Source organism: Rhinoraja longicauda, chromosome 19, assembly GCF_053455715.1.
Source record: "Rhinoraja longicauda isolate Sanriku21f chromosome 19, sRhiLon1.1, whole genome shotgun sequence".
Classification (NCBI taxonomy): Eukaryota; Metazoa; Chordata; class Chondrichthyes; order Rajiformes; family Arhynchobatidae; genus Rhinoraja; species Rhinoraja longicauda.
In genome coordinates this window covers 16,983,533-17,001,484 of record NC_135971.1, presented here as the reverse complement: position 1 = coordinate 17,001,484, position 17,952 = coordinate 16,983,533, and the positions used below count along the sequence as shown (strand labels likewise).

Below are 17,952 nucleotides of genomic sequence, written 5' to 3'. Positions count from 1 at the left end.
GTCTGTGTGTCTATGTCTGTATGTCTGTGTGTCTTTATGTCTCTATGTCTGTATGTTTGTATGTCTGTATGTCTGTATGTCTGTATGTCTGTATGTCTCTATCTCTCTATGTTTCTATGTCTCTCTGTCTCTCTATGTCTGTATGTCTCTCTGTCTCTGTGTCTCTATGTCTGTATGTCTCTATGTCTGTATGTCTCTCTGTCTCTGTGTCTCTATGTCTGTATGTCTGTATGTCTCTATAACAGTATAACAGAACTTTATTGTCATTCGGTATAAATACCGAACAAAATTTCAGCAGTCACAAGACACAGCAAAAAAGAAAAGAACACAGTACACACCACCCCAACACAAACATCCATCACAGTGACTCCAAACACCCCCTCACTGTGATGGAAGGCTCTATGTCTGTATGTTTCTATGTCTGTATGTCTGTATGTCTCTATGTTTCTGTATCTGTGTGTCTGTGTCTCTCTGTCTCTGTAGTTCTGTATGTCTCTGTGTCTGTATGTCTATACAGCCTCCGTCTTCGGAGGCTGCGGGAGCGGCTGGGACTCGCCTTCGGCTCGGCCCGCTGCGGACCGTCCGGCGCGGCCTGCAACCACAACAACCTGACTGCGGGAGAAGACGGCAGGAGAAGGGAAAAGACATTGTGGCCTTCCATCACAGTGAGGAGAGGACTGGAGGAGACTCACTGTGATGGATGTTTCTTTGATGGATGTTTCTTTTTTTGTGTGTTTTTGGGGTTGTGTGATTTTAATGCCTATTTAATGCTTTTATTGTTGGACTGTGGGTGACTGAATTTCGTCCAATATTGGATGACAAATAAAGCTATCTTGAATCTTGAATCTATGTGTCTATGTTTCTATCTCTCTATGTCTGTATGTTTCTATCTCTCTCTGTCTCTATGTCTCTATGTCTGTATGTTTGTATGTCACCCCCTCACCCCCCCCCCCCCCCCCCCCGGGACCAAGACCCTGGACACGCGTGACTCTCCTCACCTTCCTCCGGCTGCTCCCGGTCTTCACCAGACACGATCTCCTCAGGCTCAGGTAACCCCCGATCACCAGGATCTGCTCGGCCGTCGGGTACCTCTTCTTGCCGGGGGCGATGGCGGCGGTGGCGGTGGCGGTTGGCGGAGGCTGGGTCAGCGGGGGGGAGGCCAGGCCGTTCTCCGTCCTGCCGGTGCCGGTGGTGCCGGTGGTGCCGGCGACGGTGGCGACGGTGGAGCCGGCGGCCTTGCGGGGGTTGATGGTGATGGTCCTGCCGCCGGCCTTGCGTTGGGGGATCCCGCTCCCGCCGGCGGGCCGGGGTGGTCCGCGGCCGGCGGGGTCCGGCTGCCCCCGGGGGAAGCTTCCCCGCTCGGCGCCGGGAAGCCTGTTCATGCTAGGCCCGAGTCCGTTGTCAGGGGCAACGGCGGCCGGGCAGCTAGGCCGCGGCCTGGCGGGGTCCTCTAGCTCCTCTCCCCGGGCCTCATGGCCGGCCTCTCCCGCAGCATCGGCGTCGGGGAGAGTCCGGCTGCAAGTCGGGGGCGGGGGCGGCTCGGAGGGGGAAGGGGAAGGGGAAGCGGGGGCGTCGCCCGCAGCCTGCGGTCGCCAGAAGCTGCCGGCTGCTTCAGCGCCGGGCCCGGGGACACCGCGGACCCGCCCCTCTCCTCCCTCCGGCAGCGACAGCGACAGCGAAAGCTCCGTCCCGACCTCATCCCCGGCCTCGGGCGGGAGGGGAGGCCCTTCGGCCCTCGCACCCTCCTGCTCACCCTCCACAGCCATTGCCGGGGGAGACCTCCTGGGACCCTCTGGGCGCTCGGACCAGCGGGTGGGATCCCCGTCCCGGGGCGGTGAGAGGGGGCGGGGAGTCTCCTGGTCTCCGGGCAAAGGGTGATGGGCACCTCCCAGTTGGGTGAGGGTCCTGCCCATGTTGCCCACCCAGGGTGGTGAGAGGGGGCGGGGGGTCTCCTGGTCTCCGGGCAAAGGAGAGCGGGCACGGGCACCTCCCAATGGGGTGAGGGTCCTGCCCGTGTTGCCCACCCAGGGTGGTGAGAGGGGGCGGGGAGTCTCCTGGTCTCCGGGCAAAGGAGAGCGGGCACGGGCACCTCCCAATGGGGTGAGGGTCCTGCCCGTGTTGCCCACCCAGGGTGGTGAGAGGGGGCGGGGAGTCTCCTGGTCTCCGGGCAAAGGAGAGCGGGCACAGGCACCTCCCAATGGGGTGAGGGTCCTGCCCGTGTTGCCCACCCAGGGTGGTGAGAGGGGGCGGGGAGTCTCCTGGTCTCCGGGCAAAGGGTGATGGGCACGGGCAGGTGCCTTGGCATCTCCCAGTGAGGTGAGGGTCCTGCCCGTGTTGCCCACCCAAGGCGGGGAGAGGGGGCGGGGAGTCTCCTGGTCTCCGGGCAGAGGAGGGCGGGCACGGGCAGGTGTCTTGGCATCTCCCAGTGTGGGAAGAGTCCCACCTTGGTTGTTTACCCAGGGTGGTGAGAGGGCCCGGGGAGGGGTCCCCTGGTCTCTGGACAAAGGAGACCGTGCACGGGCAGGTGCCTTGGCTTCTCCCAGTGTGGGAAGAGTCCCACCTTGGTTGTTTACCCAGGGTGGTGAGAGGGGCCTGGCAGTCTCCTGGTCTCCAGGCAGAGGAGGGCGGGCATGGGCATCTCCCAGTGGGGTGAGGGTCCTGCCCGTGTTGCCCACCCAGGGCCGGGAGAGGGGCCGGGGAGTCTCGGGGTCTCTGTGCAAAGGAGGGTTGGCAAAGACGGGCACCCTGGTATCTTCCATTGCGGGGAGTGTTTCACCCTCGTTACCCACCCGCGGTGAGGGGGGCGGCAGGGGCCTTTCGGGGTCTCTGGGCAAAGGAGGGTGGGTACGGACGGCCGCCCTGGCATCTCCCAGCGAGGGGAGCAGCCCATTTTCGTAGGGTGGGGAGAGGGGGCGTGCAGTTTTGGGGTCTCTGGGCAGAGGTGGGTTGGCAAAGCTGGGCCCCCTGGTATCTTCCAATGTCTCACCTTCATTACCCACCCGGGGTGAGGACGGCAAAAGGGGAGTTTCGGGGTCTCTGGGCAAAGGAGGGTTGGCACGGACGGGCTCCCTGGTATCTTCCAGTGCGGGGAGTGCCTCACCTTTCTTACCCGCCCAGGGTGGGGAGAGGGTCCGGGGAGTCTCGGGGTCTCTGGGCAGAGGTGGGCGGCCATGGGCAGGTACCCCGTTATTTCCCAGCAGGGGGAGGGTCCCGCCTTCGTTGCCCGCCGGGGGAGGGGAAGGGGGCCGGGGAGTGCACACCGGGACCTTGGGACGGGACGGGGGTCGGCGGGGGACGTTCTCGGTGCTGTGGGATCGAGCCACGAACCCCCTCCTCTGTCCGAAGCGGCTGAGGAGTCGGCTGACCCTTCCCCTCCTGACCTGCCCTTCCCCTCCCCCCTGTCCCTCCCTCTCGTCCTCCCCCATCCCCCAGGAACTGAGGTCCTCCACGCTCCTGGTCAGAGCTGCCTCGGGGGTGGGCTGTCTCGGGGGTCCGACCGGAGGGGGGCCACGGATCGTCAGACCCTCCCGGATGGTGACCCCCTCAGCCTGGATGGTCCTCACCCCGGCATTTTCACTGACCCCCGGCCGTGACCTCTGATGACCCTCCCCCGACCCGGGCCCCCTCCTCTGCTTCTCCTGGCGCACAAAGGGGTTGCGTTTGACGGGGCCAATGTTCTCCCGGACCATTGCCCCCTCGGGCCCCAGGCAGCCCAGGTTGTCCGCCCTCTGAGGCTCGCCCCTCCCCCCGCCGGCCTGGTGCCCCTCCGAGTGCCAGGGGCGGGAGCCCAGCCTGGTCTTCCTCCGCTCCATCACCTCCTTCATCCAGCCCGGGATGTTGGCCAGCCTCTCCTTCTCCTCCTTCTCCTTCCTCTTGCCCTCTTCCTCATCCTTCCTCTTCCTCTCCAGCAGCTGGGCTTTCCAGACGGGGAGGGACGTCATGTTTGGGGGTCTGACCCCGCCCCCCCTACCACTCTCCCCGCTGGGGAATGGACCAAGGCAAGATAACTCCCACCACCACCACTACCCCCTCCAAGATACCTCCCTGGTCCCAAGATCAATGGGGACTCACAAGCTCAGGGGCAATACCTCCATCCTTGGCTTCACCTAGGGAGATGGCCTCCCCTCTTCCTCGCCCCAGTAACAGGTCCTCAACTCCAAACCCAAAATTTTGACCCAAACTCCGAAGAGCGTCAGTGAGCTCAACGCTAAACCCAAGATTCAGACTCCAAATCGTGGACCAAAATCTCAACCCTGGATCCAAGATTCGGACCCAATCTGCCAGATCGTCATCTGAACGCTAAACCCAAGATTCAGATCTCAAATTCTAGACCATCATCTCAATCCGAGACCCAAGGGCTCCATCCAGACCCTAAATTCCTCCACTGCGACCTCAACTCAAGATCCTGGCGCCCAGACCCCAATTCTTAGACAAAAACCTCCCACTTTACCGACTGGCACAGCATGTTCAGACCTCACTTCCTCCGCTCCGGTTTCAATTCGCCTTCCCTTCGGACGCTCGGTTCTCTGGTCCGGCAATGGGATAAATCGCCCTCCGTGCGTCCCGGGATGGGTTTAATCCTCTGTCCCTGGATGAAACTCTCCTCAGTCTCCCTGGAGAGATTCACTCCTCCTGTCTCGGGATAAATCGCTCTGTGTGTCCGGTGACGGATTGTCCTCTGAGTCCCGGGATGAAACCACTCTCCGTCTCCCGGGATGAATTCACTCCTCCTGTCCCGGGGTAAATCACTCTTCGTCTCCCGGGATGGATTCACTCCTCCTGTCCCGGGATGAATCACTCTTCGTCTCCCGGGATGGATTCGCTCCTCCTGTCCCGGGGTAAACAGCTCTCCGTCTCCCGGGATGAATGTACTCCCCTGTCTCAGGCGTGCACGGCTCTGATCTGCCGGATCTCCCTCTCCGTCCCTCCGCAGCCCCGGGACAGCCTGCCTTGCCTTGCCTCGCCTCCTCTGGTCCCGCCCGCCCGGCTCGGCTCGGCTCGCCTCCACTCGGCAGACAATAGGGACTGGCTGCCTGGGCACGGCTCACGTCTCCCGGCTGGGGAGGGGAGGGAAGGGGAGGAGGGTCCCGGCTGGGGAGGGGGGGGGGAGAGGGAGAGGGGGAGGGAGGGAGGGGAGGGAGAGAGAGGGAGGGGAGGGAGGGAGAGAGGGAGGGAGGGAGAGAGGAGAGGGAGGGAGAGAGGAGAGGGAGGAAGGAAGGGAGGAAGGGAGGGGGCTCAGAGCGAAGCCCCCACACCCTGGGGAGAGTGCCCCTGGTTTTAGCCCGGTTTGCTGAGGCCGGGGTGGGGGGGCTCAATGCTCTCCCCCCTTTGTGACTCGCTCCCTGAACCTCCACTCCCGTCTGGTCTCCGGTCAATAACTGAGCCGCCGCCCACTGTTAGCGGGAGAGAGGGAAAGCATCCGGGAAAGCGCAGGAAACAGTGGGGAGGGGGAAGAGCAACGGGGACCCGGGGGGTGGGGGGAGAAAGAGAGAGAGAGAGAGAAAGGCAGGCGATGGCTGAAATCAAGGGAGAGAGGGAGGCAGCAGACGAGAATAATGGGAGGAAGAGATTAGCAGAGAGAGAGAGAGGAGGGGGTTGAGCTGTGGGGAGCAGAGGGTATTAATGAATGGGAGAATAGTGGAGAGGTGCAGGAAGCAGATTGTTTTGGGGGCCTGGGGGATAGGGAGAGGGTAGATACAAAGGAGGTGGTAAGAGGAGGGGGGAGAGGACAGAGACAGGGAGAGAAAAGATGGAATGAGAGAGGGTTTTTCTTTCTCTCCGTCTCTTTCTGTCTTTCTCTCTTTCTGTCCTTCAAGTGCTCTCCCTGGTTTGAGCTCTCACCTCTTCAACTCCTGTAAAACCAACAACTCAGTAAGACCCATTTTAGTCTCAAAACACATCCCTTGGCAATGAGCAAACAGGAAACTTCTTTAACGTGGTGACTGTTGACTGGCCACAATACACAAAGCACGATGAGGCACACAGTCAGGGCTTTCCTTCTCATTCTGAACAGTGCTGAGGGAACCATCGGAGCTACCCCAAAATGGAAGAGGGCCTTGGTTCAATGGTTCTCCTCAGAGTGCTGCAGCGTGGAACACGGCCCAACTTGCCCACGCCGACCAACATGTCCCATCTACACTAGCACCTAGCACTAGACACTACATGCCCCATCTACACCTGCCTGCGTTTGGCTCAAATCCCTCTAAACCTGTCCTATCCAAGTAGCTGTCCAAATGTTTCTTAAGCGTTGCGATTGTACCTGCCTCAACTACCTCCTCCAGCAGCTCATTCCATACACCCACCACTCTTTGTGTGAAAAAGTTACCCCTCAGGTTCCCATTGAATCTTTCCCACCTCAACTTAAACCTATGTCCTCTGGTTCTCGATTCCGCTACTCTGGGCAAGAGGCTTTGTGCGTCTACTCTTATCTTTTCCTCTCATGATTTTATACACCTCTACAAGTTCACACCCTCATCCTCCTATGCTCCAACGAGTAGCCTGTCCAAGCCTCTCCCTTTTGCTCAGACTCATGAGGTCTGGCAATATCCTCGTAAATCAACTCTGCACCATTTCCAGCTTGACAACAACCATGTTCCTCAAAGGAAGAATCCCTCCCTGCCACATTCCACCAATCAATTGAGCTGACCAAGCCTTAGTTTGTAGCATCTCTTTTCTGAAGCAGAAATATAAAATGCTTCCTGCAACTTGGATTGTTTTCTCTAGAATATCTGAGGTTGAGGGGGTAACTGTATGGAAGTATATAAAAATTATTAGAGGCATAGATGGGGTACATAGTCAGAACCATTTTCCTGGAATGAAAATATTGTGGCGGCGCCCGGGGGCTAGGTAACTCCCTTGGTCATTCCAATCGGCACTCAGTGGACGGGGGGGATTAGGTCACTTCCTGGGTCATTTCCCTTGGGTCAGGTGGTCTGGGGCTATAAAGGGCTTTGGGTGTTTCGACTCACAAGTTTTAGTGCGGTGTGAGTGTTTGTTGCAGAATAAAGTATTGTTACTACTTACCTGGCGTCTGGCCTGATTTCTGTGGCAACCGCACCCACGACAATATCAAAGATTAGGCGGCACAGTGGCGCAGCAGTAGAGTTGCTGCCTTACAGCGCCAGAGACCCGGGTTCCATCCTGACTATGGGTGCTGTCTGTACGGAGCTTGTACGTTCTCCCTGTGACCGTGTGGGTTTTCTCCGGGTGCTCCCATGTCCCCCCACACTCCAAAGACGTGCAGGTTTGTAGGTTAATTGGCTTCGGTAAATTGTAAATTGTCCCCACTGTGGAGGATCATGTTAGCGTACAGGGTGATTGCTGGTCGGCATAGACTCGGCGGCTCAAAGGGCCTGTTTCTGCCCTGTATCTCTGAAGTCTAAAGACTAGAGGGCATGTTTAAGTCAGAGCAAAAAGTTTAAAGGACCTTAAAGTTTAAAGTGCAATTTTTTTCACAGAGGTTAGTGGGTGCCTGCAATGCACTGACGGAGGAGATGGTGACAGATTCGACAGTGCTGCCTGATCGGCTTTTAGACAGGCACATGCATATGCAGGGAGTGTAGGGATATGGATCAAGTGCAGGCAGAGATGATTAGTTTAACTTGGCACTATGTTCGGCACGTACATTGTCTGGCTAATACTTTAACTGAAAACCCACAACTAAATAGTCATCTGTGAAACACGGTGGTGGGGGTGTTATGGCCTGGGCATGTATGGCTGCTGAAGGTACTGGCTCACTTATCTTCATTGACGATACAACTGCTGATGGTAGTAGCATAATGAATTCTGAAGTGTGTTGACACATCCTATCTGCGAAAGTTCAAACAAATGCCTCAAAACTCATTGGCTGGCTGTTCATTCTACAGCAAGACAATGATCCCAAACATACTGCGGAAAGCAACAAAGGAGTTTTTCAAAGCTAAAAAATGGTCAATTCTTGAGTGGCCAAGTCAATCACCCGATCCGAACCCAATTGAGCATGCCTTTTATATGCTGAAGAGAAAACTGAAGGGGACTAGCCCCCAAAACAAGCATAAGGTAAAGATGGCTGCAATACAGGCCTGGCAGAGCATCACCAGAGAAGACACCCAGCAACTGGTGATGTCCATGAATCGCAGTCTTTAAGCAGTCATTGCATGCAAAGGATGTGCAACAAAATACTAAACATGACTACTTTCATTTACATGACATTGCTGTGTCCCAAACATTATGGAGCCCTGAAATGGGGGGACGATGTATAAAAAAAGCTGTAATTTCTACAAGGTGAAACTAAAATTTATAAAAATGGCCTTTATTAAAATCTGACAATGTGCACTTTAACCACATGTGATTTTTTTCTATTACAAATCTAAAATTGGCAAAAATTGAGTACAGAGGCAGATAAATAAATGATGGGTCTTTGTCCAAAACATTATGGAGGGCACTGTACAGGCAGATGAGATCAGTTCAACTTGGCATCATGTTCGACACAAACATTGTGGGGCCGAAGGGCCCATTCCTGTGCTGTATGGTTCTGTGTTCCATGTTGAAACAAAACTGCTGGTGCCTGGTCATCGGAGGGAGCAGAGAGCAAAGCCACAACTCTGAAATCATCTCCCTCAACAAAGAGGAAGTTGGAGAAGAATGTCACAGGAAGTGCCAAATAGACAATCGCAGGAGGAGGCCATTCTTGACTTCGGGTGCTGTCTGCACAGAGGTTTCATGTTCTCCCCATGGTTTTCCCCGGGTGCTCCGGTTTCCTCCCACACTCCAACGATGTACAGGCTTGTAGGTTAATTGGTTGGAAAGGAACTGCCAATGCTGGTTTATACTGATGATTGCCACAGAGTGCTAGAGTAACTCAGCAGGTCAGACAGCATCTCTGGAGAAAAGGGAAAGTTCTTCAGATTCTTATACTTCAGTCTGAAGAGCGTTCCCGATCCCAAAACGTCTCTAGTGTGGGATAGTGCGAGGGTACGGGCGATCACTGATCGGCGCGCCAAATAGCTTGTTTCCATGCTGTGTCTCTAAAGGCTAAAGATCATTGGGTTGTGAGTGACACAAGTGGTTTTAACAAAGGAACTGCAGATGATGTTGGTTTACGAAAAAAGGTGCTGGAGTAACTGAACGGGTGAGGCAGCATCTCTGGAGAACATAGATAGGTGATGTTTTGTGTCGGCACCCTTCTTCAGATGTTTTAACAGAGGCTGCATTGATGGACAAAGAGCTCCCTCTGCTCCCACAAGACTGTATTACACCAGTCATTTTGGCGCTGGTCAATCTGACTGCCTTCTCTCCATTTTACCACCAAACACCTCTCCATTGTCAGAGTGAGGCCAAACGTAAATTGGAGGAGCAGCACGTCACATTTCGCTTGGGCAGCCTGCAACCCAGCGGTATGAATTTTGATTTCTCTAAATTCAAGTAACTCGGAGGGTCAGGCAGTATCTCAGGTGAAAAAGAATGGGTGACGTTTTGGGTTGAGACCCTTCTTCAGACTGAGAGTCAGGAGAGAGGGAAATGAGAGATATAGAAGGTAAATTCAAGTCACCCTTGCAAGTTAGGAACAGCGAGATCTGGGTGTCCTAGTGCATCAGTCACTGAAAGGAAGCATGCAGATACAGCAGGCAGTGAAGAAAGCCAATGGAATGTTGGCCTTCATAACAAGAGGAGTTGAGTATAGGAGCAAAGAGGTCCTTCTGCAGTTGTACAGGGCCCTAGTGAGACCGCACCTGGAGTACTGTGTGCAGTTTTGGTCTCCAAATTTGAGGAAGGATATTCTTGCTATTGAGGCGTGCAGCGTAGGTTTACTAGGTTAATTCCCAGAATGGCGGGACTGTCATATGTTGAAAGACTGGAGCGACTAGGCTTGTATACACTGGAATTTAGAAGGATGAGAGGAGATCTTATCGAAACGTATAAGATTATTAAGGGGTTGGACACGTTAGAGGCAGGAAGCATGTTCCCAATGTTGGGGGAGTCCAGAACAAGGGGCCACAGTTTAAGAATAAGGGGTAGGCCATTTAGAACTGAGATGAGGAAAAACTTTTTCAGTCAGAGAGTTGTGAATCTGTGGAATTCTCTGCCTCAGAAGGCAGTGGAGGCCAATTCTCTGAATGCATTCAAGAGAGAGCTAGATAGAGCTCTTAAGGATAGCGGTGTCAGGGGGAATGGGGAGAAGGCAGGAACGGGGTATTGATTGAGAATGATCAGCCATGATCACATTGAATGGCGTTGCTGGCTCGAAGGGCCGAATGGCCTCCTCCTGCACCTATTGTCTATTGTCTATTGTCTATTGTTCCCTCTCTCTCTCCGTTCCTCCCACACCCTAGTCGTCAAACTAGTTTCGCTGTCACCCTGCTGAGTTTCGATGTCTGTATCGCTGGTTATCACCTTCCCCACAGCCAACAATGGACCATTGTGGGCTCCACCTTTCCTTGGCCGTTGTTGCTTTGTGCATAGCTTTCATTTATTTGTTCCATTTGCCTTCTATATCTCTCATTTCCCTCTCCCGTGACTCTCAGTCTGAAGAAGGGTCTCAACCCGAAACGCCACCTATTATTTTTCTCCAGAGATGTGGCCTGACCCTCTGAGTCACTTTGTCTTTTTTTGTGTCCATCGTTGCTCTGATCGCGGAATTTCCTATCTCCACCTGAACAGAAAAAACCCGGGTGGACAGTCATACACCAAAGAAACGAAGTCCTTCGGCCCAACTTGTCCATTCCGACTGTTCCTATAATTGAGCTAGTCCCATTTGCATGCACTTGACCTGTATCCCTCCAAAGCACCCCTATTTAGAATGAAGATGGGGAAGAATTTCTTTTGCTGTGGAGGGTGGTGAATATATGGAATTCATTGCCACAGACGGCGGTGGAGGCCAAGTCATTGGGTATTTTTCAAGCCGAGATTGATAGGTTCTTGTTTAGTAAGGCTGTCAAAGATATATGGGAAGGGGAATGGGGTTGAGTGGGAAAAATGATTGATTGCTGGAGAAGCCTAGATGGGCCGAATGGCTTAAGTTTGCTCCTAAGTCCCCTTACTACCCAGCGGTATGAATATTGATGTCTCCAATTTCAAGTAACCCTTGCATTCAATTCTCTCTCTCCATCCCTCCTCCAACCCTCTAGTTTCACTGTTCATATCTCTTCGTTATCACCTCCTCCACTTCCAACAATGGACCATTATGGGCTCCTGGGTCGTTGGTGCAGGCTCCGATTTGATTTGTACCTTTTCATACCTCTAGTTTCCCTCTCCCCAACACTCATTCTGAAGAAGGGCAATGACCCGAAACTTCACCTGTTCCTTTTCTCTTGAGATGCTGCCGAACCCGCTGAGTTACTCCAGCATTTTGTGTCTATCTTCGATGTAAACCAGCACCTGCAGCTCCTTCCTACACATCCCCAACCCTGGTGGACTGCCTGAGGAAGAAAAAGTGACAATTCAAACCTTTTTGCACTCTAGTTGATCCGACCCAACAAGTGACCCCCTTTTTCTTATTCTGCTGTTTCCATGGAGACGGTGCCCCCCCCCCCCCCCCCTTTGCTCCATTGTGATGCACCCCCATGCTGGATTCTAGGTCCAAGCACAAGATTTGGACTATGGGCCAATTAAGCAGAGAGACTTCGAGGCTGGTGTTGGGCAGAAGAGCGGATCAGAGCGGTGGACTTGGAGAGAGAGGACTGAAGTAGTGGTGAGAAACATGAGTGAGGGCGCGTGGCTTGAATGGAGAGAGTGAAGCATCCGTTTCAGAAGACCATAGAGAGGAATAGAAGGATCGAAGGCCTTCCAGGAAGGTGGAAGGAGGTTACGCATCAAGAAGGTTGGGGTTGCTTTGGAGAGAGTGCGGAGGAGACTCTCCGAGATGTCGCCTGGATTGGAGGACTCTACTAGCGGGGATAGATTGAATGGTGGGATGGTTCAGAGGACTGGGTGCTGGAGGTTGGAAGATGAGAGACATGGTGGCGGGAAGGTAACGGGAGTTGGATGATGGGGTTGATGTTGGTTTGGTGGTAAGTAGGTGATCAGGAGGGCCAATGGCGGAAAGATTGTTGGAGTTCGAGGGATGGTGGTGGCAAGGTCTTGAGGGACGAATATTGGGTTGGTGGTCGGGGGGGGGGGTGATGGTGGAACGATAATGGGGGCTGGAGGGAGAGTGGTGGGAAGGCCTGAAGGGACGGATGATGGGTTGATGGTGACAGTGGGAAGATTCTGGGGATTGGGTGTTGTAGTGTGATGAGGGGGTGGCAGTAGGAACATCCTGCGCTGGGTGACAAGGATATCAGTGGGTCGTGATGGGCTTCTGGTGAGGTTCCTTGAAGGTCGAGTCGCAGGTAGATATGGTGGTCAAAAAGGCATTCGGTATTTTGGCCTTCATCAGTCAGAATATTGAGTTTAGAAGTTGTGAGGTCATGTTGCAGTTGTATAAGACGTTGGTGAGACCGCATTTAGAATATTATGTTGAGTTCTGGCCACCATGTTATAGGAAAGATATTGACAAGCTTGAAAGGGTTCAAAAAAGATTTACGAGGATGTTGCCAGGACTAAAGTGTGTGAGCTCTTCCGAGAGGTTAAGTAGGCTGGGTCTCTATTCCATGGAGCATAGGAGTTATACAAAATCATGAGAGGAATAGATTGGGTAGATGCAGTTTTTTACCCAGAGTAGGGGAATCGACGACCAGAGGACATAGGTTCAAGATGAAGGGGAAAAGATTTAATAGGAATCCGAGGGGTAACTTTTTCACACAGAGGGTGGTGGGTGCATGGAACAAGCTGCCAGAGGAGGTAGTTGAGGCTGGGACAATCCCATCTTTTAAGAAACAGTTGGACAGGTACTTGGATAGGACAGGTTTGGAGGGTTATGGACCAAGCACAGGCAAGTGGGACTAGGGTAGCTGGGACATTGTTGGTCGGTGTGGGCGAGTTGGGCCGAAGGGCCTGTTTCCAAACTGTATCACTCTGTGACTCTATTGGAGGGGTTGTACGGGAAGGCATGGTGGAGGAAAGGCGGTGGGGGTTGGAAGGCAATGGGTTGCTGGTGAGGAAGGAGTGAGGGTGATGGCTGAAGAGGAAGTTTCAGTAGCACGATCTGCGGTTGGGTGATGGAGATTGGAATGGGTGATGGAGGTTGTAAGGGTGGGTTGGCCTTGAGGAGGGGGTTATGTTGGGAAGGTTATGGGGTCAGAAGATGGTGATGGAAGGGAGATGGGAAATGGGAGGAGGATAGGAGACAGATGGTGAGAGAGATAGGTGGGGTTGGGGGGATAATTTGGATCGGAGAGACATGGGAGGAGGTAGAGTTAGGGATGGGATTGGAGGGGTGATGGGGATGAGAAGGAGATGGTGTGTGTCGGAGGGTGAGTTGGTGGTGAGGAGGGGGGATAGTGGGAAGATCATGAGGGTCAGTAGATGGGGCAATTTCCAGGGAGTATGGATTCTCTCTCTCTCCCCAATGATATTCCTGAATGAAGGGCGGTGAGGGTTGGAGAGAGATTGTGGGTTGGAGGGAGATGGTGCAGTGAAGCGAGGTGACGAGGTTAATGGGGTGGAGGGAGGTTAATGGGTTAATAGAAACATAGAAAATAGGTGCAGGATGAGGCCATTTGGTCCTTTGAGCTAGCACCGCCATTATGATCCTTGCAGATCATCCACAATCAGTAACCTGTGCCTGCCTTCTCTCCATATCCCTTGATTTCACTAGCCACAAGAGCTCTATCTAACTCTCTTTTAAAGTCATCCAGTGAATTGGCCTCCACTGCCTTCTGTGGCAGAGAATAACACAAATCCACAACTCTGAGTGAAAAAGTTTTTTCTCACCTCAGTTTTAAATGGCCTCCCCTTTATTCTTAGATTGTGGCCCCCAGTTCTGGACTTCCCCCAACATTGGGAACATTTTTCCTGCATCTAGCTTGTCCAGTCCTTTCACAATTTTATATGTCTCTATAGGATTCCCTCTGATCTTTCTAAACTCCAGTGAATACAAACCCAGTCTTTCCAATCTTTCCTCAAATGACAGTCCCGCCATCCCGGGGATTAACCTCGTGAACCTGCGCTGAACTGCCTCAATCGCAAGAATGTCCTTACTCAAATTAGGAGACCAAAACTGCACACAATACTCCCGATTTGGTCTCACCAGGGCCCGGTACAACTGCAGAAGGACATCTTTATTCCTATACTCAAATCCTCTCGTTGTGAAGGCCAATGTGCCATTAGCTGAACGCCAACATGCCATTAATTGAAGATTGATTGTTGGTCTTCAATTAATGCATAAAACCTAAATGCCATTAGGTTTTTATGGAGATGCTGGGTTGGAGCTAGATGGAGGGAAATCATGAGATGGTGGGAAACATTGGGTTGGAGGGAGATGGCGGGTTGGGGGAGATGGTGTGTAGGATGGAGATGGTGGATTTGAAAACTATGGCGGATTGGAGGGAGTTGGCACGGTTGTGGTGAGGAGGGGTTGACGGTGGAAAGGATCTTGGTGAAGGTCACACCTTTACCCTTCCGTCCTCGCCCAACGCCACACAACTCGATGGGCCGAATGTCCTAATTCTACCCCATATGTCCCCCCCCGTAGCCACTCCTGGGGGCGGGGGAGGACGAGCCATGGAGTGGAAAGGGGTGAAGGTGCCGGCGGCCTCCATCGGGCCCAATGCGTGGAGGGACAAGGCCATCAAGGCGGGTGGGGCTGGCCGAGGCGGCCACCGAGATCACCTCGCAGCGCTACCACGACACCCCGTTCCGCTCGGCCACCATGTACCAGGGACCAGGCGCGGCGGCTGGCCCGCCGGGGGACTTGCAAGCGGCTGCCGGGGGCGATGTCCGAGGACCCGAGCCGCTGGCCGCCTACCGGGCCCGTCAGCAGAAGGTGGGCAGGAAGCGGGCGGCGATGGCCGAGGCCCGGCAGAAGGTGTGCATGGTGGGCGACGCGGATGAGACGAGCCGGGACGTGCTGTACAAGGTGCCCGAGGGCCAGCGGGAGGGCTGGGGCTTCAGGCTGGAGATGGAGCTGCTGCCCTTCCTGCGGGACCTGTGCGTCCAGCACAGCAACCAGCAGATCGGCAGCTACATGCTGCAGGACCCGCTCCGTCATCGGCCACATCTGCGAGACCCTCAACCGCCTCAACGCCGAGATCTTCCGACTGCAGGCGACCCGCGACAAGCTGCGCCTGGCGCTCGCCGCCGTCCGCAAAGCCCTGCTCATCAACCACATGAGCGGACAGATGAGGAAAGCCAGGCCCGTCGGGGAGCGGGTGAGTGAGGATGGGAGAAAGGGAGGGAGAAAGGGAGCGGAGGGCGAGGGTAGGGGAGGGCGAGGGCAGGGAAAGGGAGAAGGGTGGGGGAGAGGGAGGGACGGGGTGCGGAGATAAGGGGAGGGGGAGGGATGGGAGGATGAGAGGTGACGAGCAAGAGGGGCGGGAGAGGATGGAGGAGGAAGGTGGGAGAGAGGAGAGTGAGAGGTGGAGTGCAGGAGAGAGGGAGGAGGGGTGGGTGGTGTCCAGGGGAGGGATGGGAGGATGAGAGGTGACGAGCAAGAGGGGCAGGAGAGGATGGAGAAGGAAGGAAGGTGGGAGAGAGGAGAGTGAGAGGTGGAGTGTAGGAGAGAGGGAGGGAGGGTGGGAGTGAGAGAGGGCAGGAGGTGTCCAGGAAAGAAAGGGAGGGGGTGGAAAAGTGAGGAGAAAGTAGAGGGAGGAGGGAGGAAAGGGAGGGGTGGGGGAATGAGGGTAGGGAATGGGATAAGGGTGGGGGAGAGGGAGGGAGGGAGGGGAGGATGAGGATGGGATGGGGCGGTAAGAGGGAGGGAGAGGGATAGGGGGGCTGAGAGGTGACGATAAAGGGATGGAGAAGGAGGGTGGGAGAGAGGGAGGGTGGAAGTGAGAGAGAGTGGGGGGGGGGGGGGTCCAGGGGAGGGAGGAGAAAGAGGGGGGATGGAAGAGTGATGGGAGGAGAAAGAGGAGGGAGGATGGGAGAAAGGGAGGGATGGGAGGATGAGGAGGGAGAGGGATTGGATGGGAGGATGATGGGGAGGAAAGGGAGGGGGTGGGAGAGAGGGAGGGAGGAGAGCTTGAGGGATGGGATGGGATGGGGCGATAAGGGAAGGGATCATGAGGGATGGGAGCATGAGCGATGGGAGATGAGGGAGGGAGGTGAGGAGAAAGGGAGAGTGGAGAGGATGGGATGGAGGGTGGGAGAGAGGGGAGTGAGAGATGGAAGGTGGGAGAGAAGGAGGGTGGGAGTGAGAGAAGGTGGGAGGGAGGAAAGGTGATGGGGGAGTAAGAGAGGGGGAGAGGGGGGGAGGGAGGAGGGGAGAAAGGGAGGGTTGGGAGGTGTCCACGGGAGGAAGTATGGGAGAGAGGGAGGGGAGAGAGAGAGAGAGGAGAAAGGGGAAAGAGGGTTAGAGGGGAATGGAGTATGTGAGGGAGTGGGAGGGAGAAGTGAGGGGTATAAGGGGAGAGGGAGGGGGAGAGAGGGGAATGGGGCAGTGTGAGGGGAGAGGGAGGGAGGGAGGGGAATGATGGGGTGTGAGGGGAGATGGGGGGGAGAGAGGGGAATGACGGGGGTGTGAGGGGAGAGGGAGGGGGAGAGTGGGGAATGGGGGGGGTGAGGGGAGAGGGAGGGGGGAGAGAGGGGAATGGGGGGGTGTGAGGGGAGAGGGAGGGGGAGAGGGGAATGGTGGGGTGTGAAGGGAGAGGGGAATGGGGGGGTGTGAGGGGAGAGGGAGGGGGAGAGAGGGAATGGGGGTGTGAGGGGAGAGGGGAGGGGAGGAATGGCGGGGTGTGAAGGGAGAGGGAGGGGGAGAGAGGGGATGGGGGTGTGAGGGGAGAGGGGAATGGGGGGGTGTGAAGGGAGAGGGAGGGAGGGAGGGAGGGAGGAGGGAGGGGGGAGAGAGGGGAATGGGGGTGTGAGGGGAGAGGGAGGGAGGGAGGGAGGGGGAATTGGGGGGTGTGAAGGGAGAGGGAGGGGAGAGAGGGGAATGGGGGTGTGAGGGGAGAGGGAGGGAGGGAGGGAGGGAGGGAGGGAGGGGAATGGGGGGGTGAGGGGAGAGGGGAATGGGGGGGGTAAGGGGAGAGGGAGGGGGAATGGCGGGGTGTGAGGGAGAGGGAGGGGAGAGGGGAAAGGGGGGTGTGAAGGGAGAGGTGAGGGGGAGAGAGGGGAATGGGGGTGTGAGGGAGAGGGGAATGGGGGGGTAAGGGGAGAGAGAGGGCAGGAGCAGAGATGGGGATGTGAGGGAGAGGGAGGGGAGAGAGGGGAATGGCGGGGGGGTGGAGAGGGAGGGGGAGAGGGGAATGGCAGGGGGTTGGAGAGGGAGGGGGGAGAGAGGGGAATGGCAGGGGGGTTGGAGAGGGAGGAGGGGAGGGGAATATGGGATGAAGGGTTGGGAATGAGGGAGGGAGGGAGGGAGGGAGGGGAGAGGGGAGGTACCAGTGAAAAGCTTTTTTGTTGCGTGCTATGCAATCTGCAGAAAGACGACACTGTACATGATTGCAATCAAGCCTGCACAGATGCAGGAATAACGGAATAATGTTTAGTGCAAGATAAAGTCCAGTCAAGTCAGATCAATGATGGTCCAAGGGTCTCCAAGCCTCTTCTTCTTGCATTTGAGGCGGCAGAAGTTATGAAGCTGCTTCTGCTTCTGCCGTCTCTGTTTGTCGTCGTTCCCCTGACTGGGGTCAATTGACAAGGGCTCACCACGGGGAGGTCGACAACGTGAGCCCCGAGAGTCTCCATATTGAGGTTGATGGGAGGACAGGGCCGCCCGCCCTCCAGCTGGTGGTGGGATGGTTAAGTTGCCTGATGGCAGCCGGGAAGGAACTGTTCCTGAATCTGGAGGTGTGCGCTTTCACACTTCTGTACCTCTTGCCCGATGGGAGAGGGGGGGAAGAGGGAGACTGGTGCTAGACGATGCTGCTGCTGGCCCTGCCGAGGCAGCGTGATGGACGAAGGGTGGGATGGGAGCAGTCAGTCGGGGTAGGGAGG

General features: G+C 55.5%; 2 protein-coding genes across 2 annotated transcripts in view; one reads left to right on the top strand and one right to left on the bottom strand.

Moving 5' to 3' along the window:
- Nucleotides 1-5,078, bottom strand: part of LOC144602537 (uncharacterized) — a 30,699-nt gene extending 25,621 nt beyond the window's left edge. Inside the window, exon 1 of the mRNA XM_078415664.1 lies at nt 999-5,078. Coding sequence (XP_078271790.1) covers nt 999-3,941 — 2,943 coding nt within the window. The 5' untranslated portion in view covers nt 3,942-5,078. The remainder of the gene's footprint in view (nt 1-998) is intronic.
- Nucleotides 1-17,952, top strand: part of LOC144602868 (pre-mRNA-splicing factor ATP-dependent RNA helicase DHX16-like) — a 783,352-nt gene that overhangs the window by 692,490 nt on the left and 72,910 nt on the right. The gene's annotated exons all lie outside the window — the stretch shown is intronic.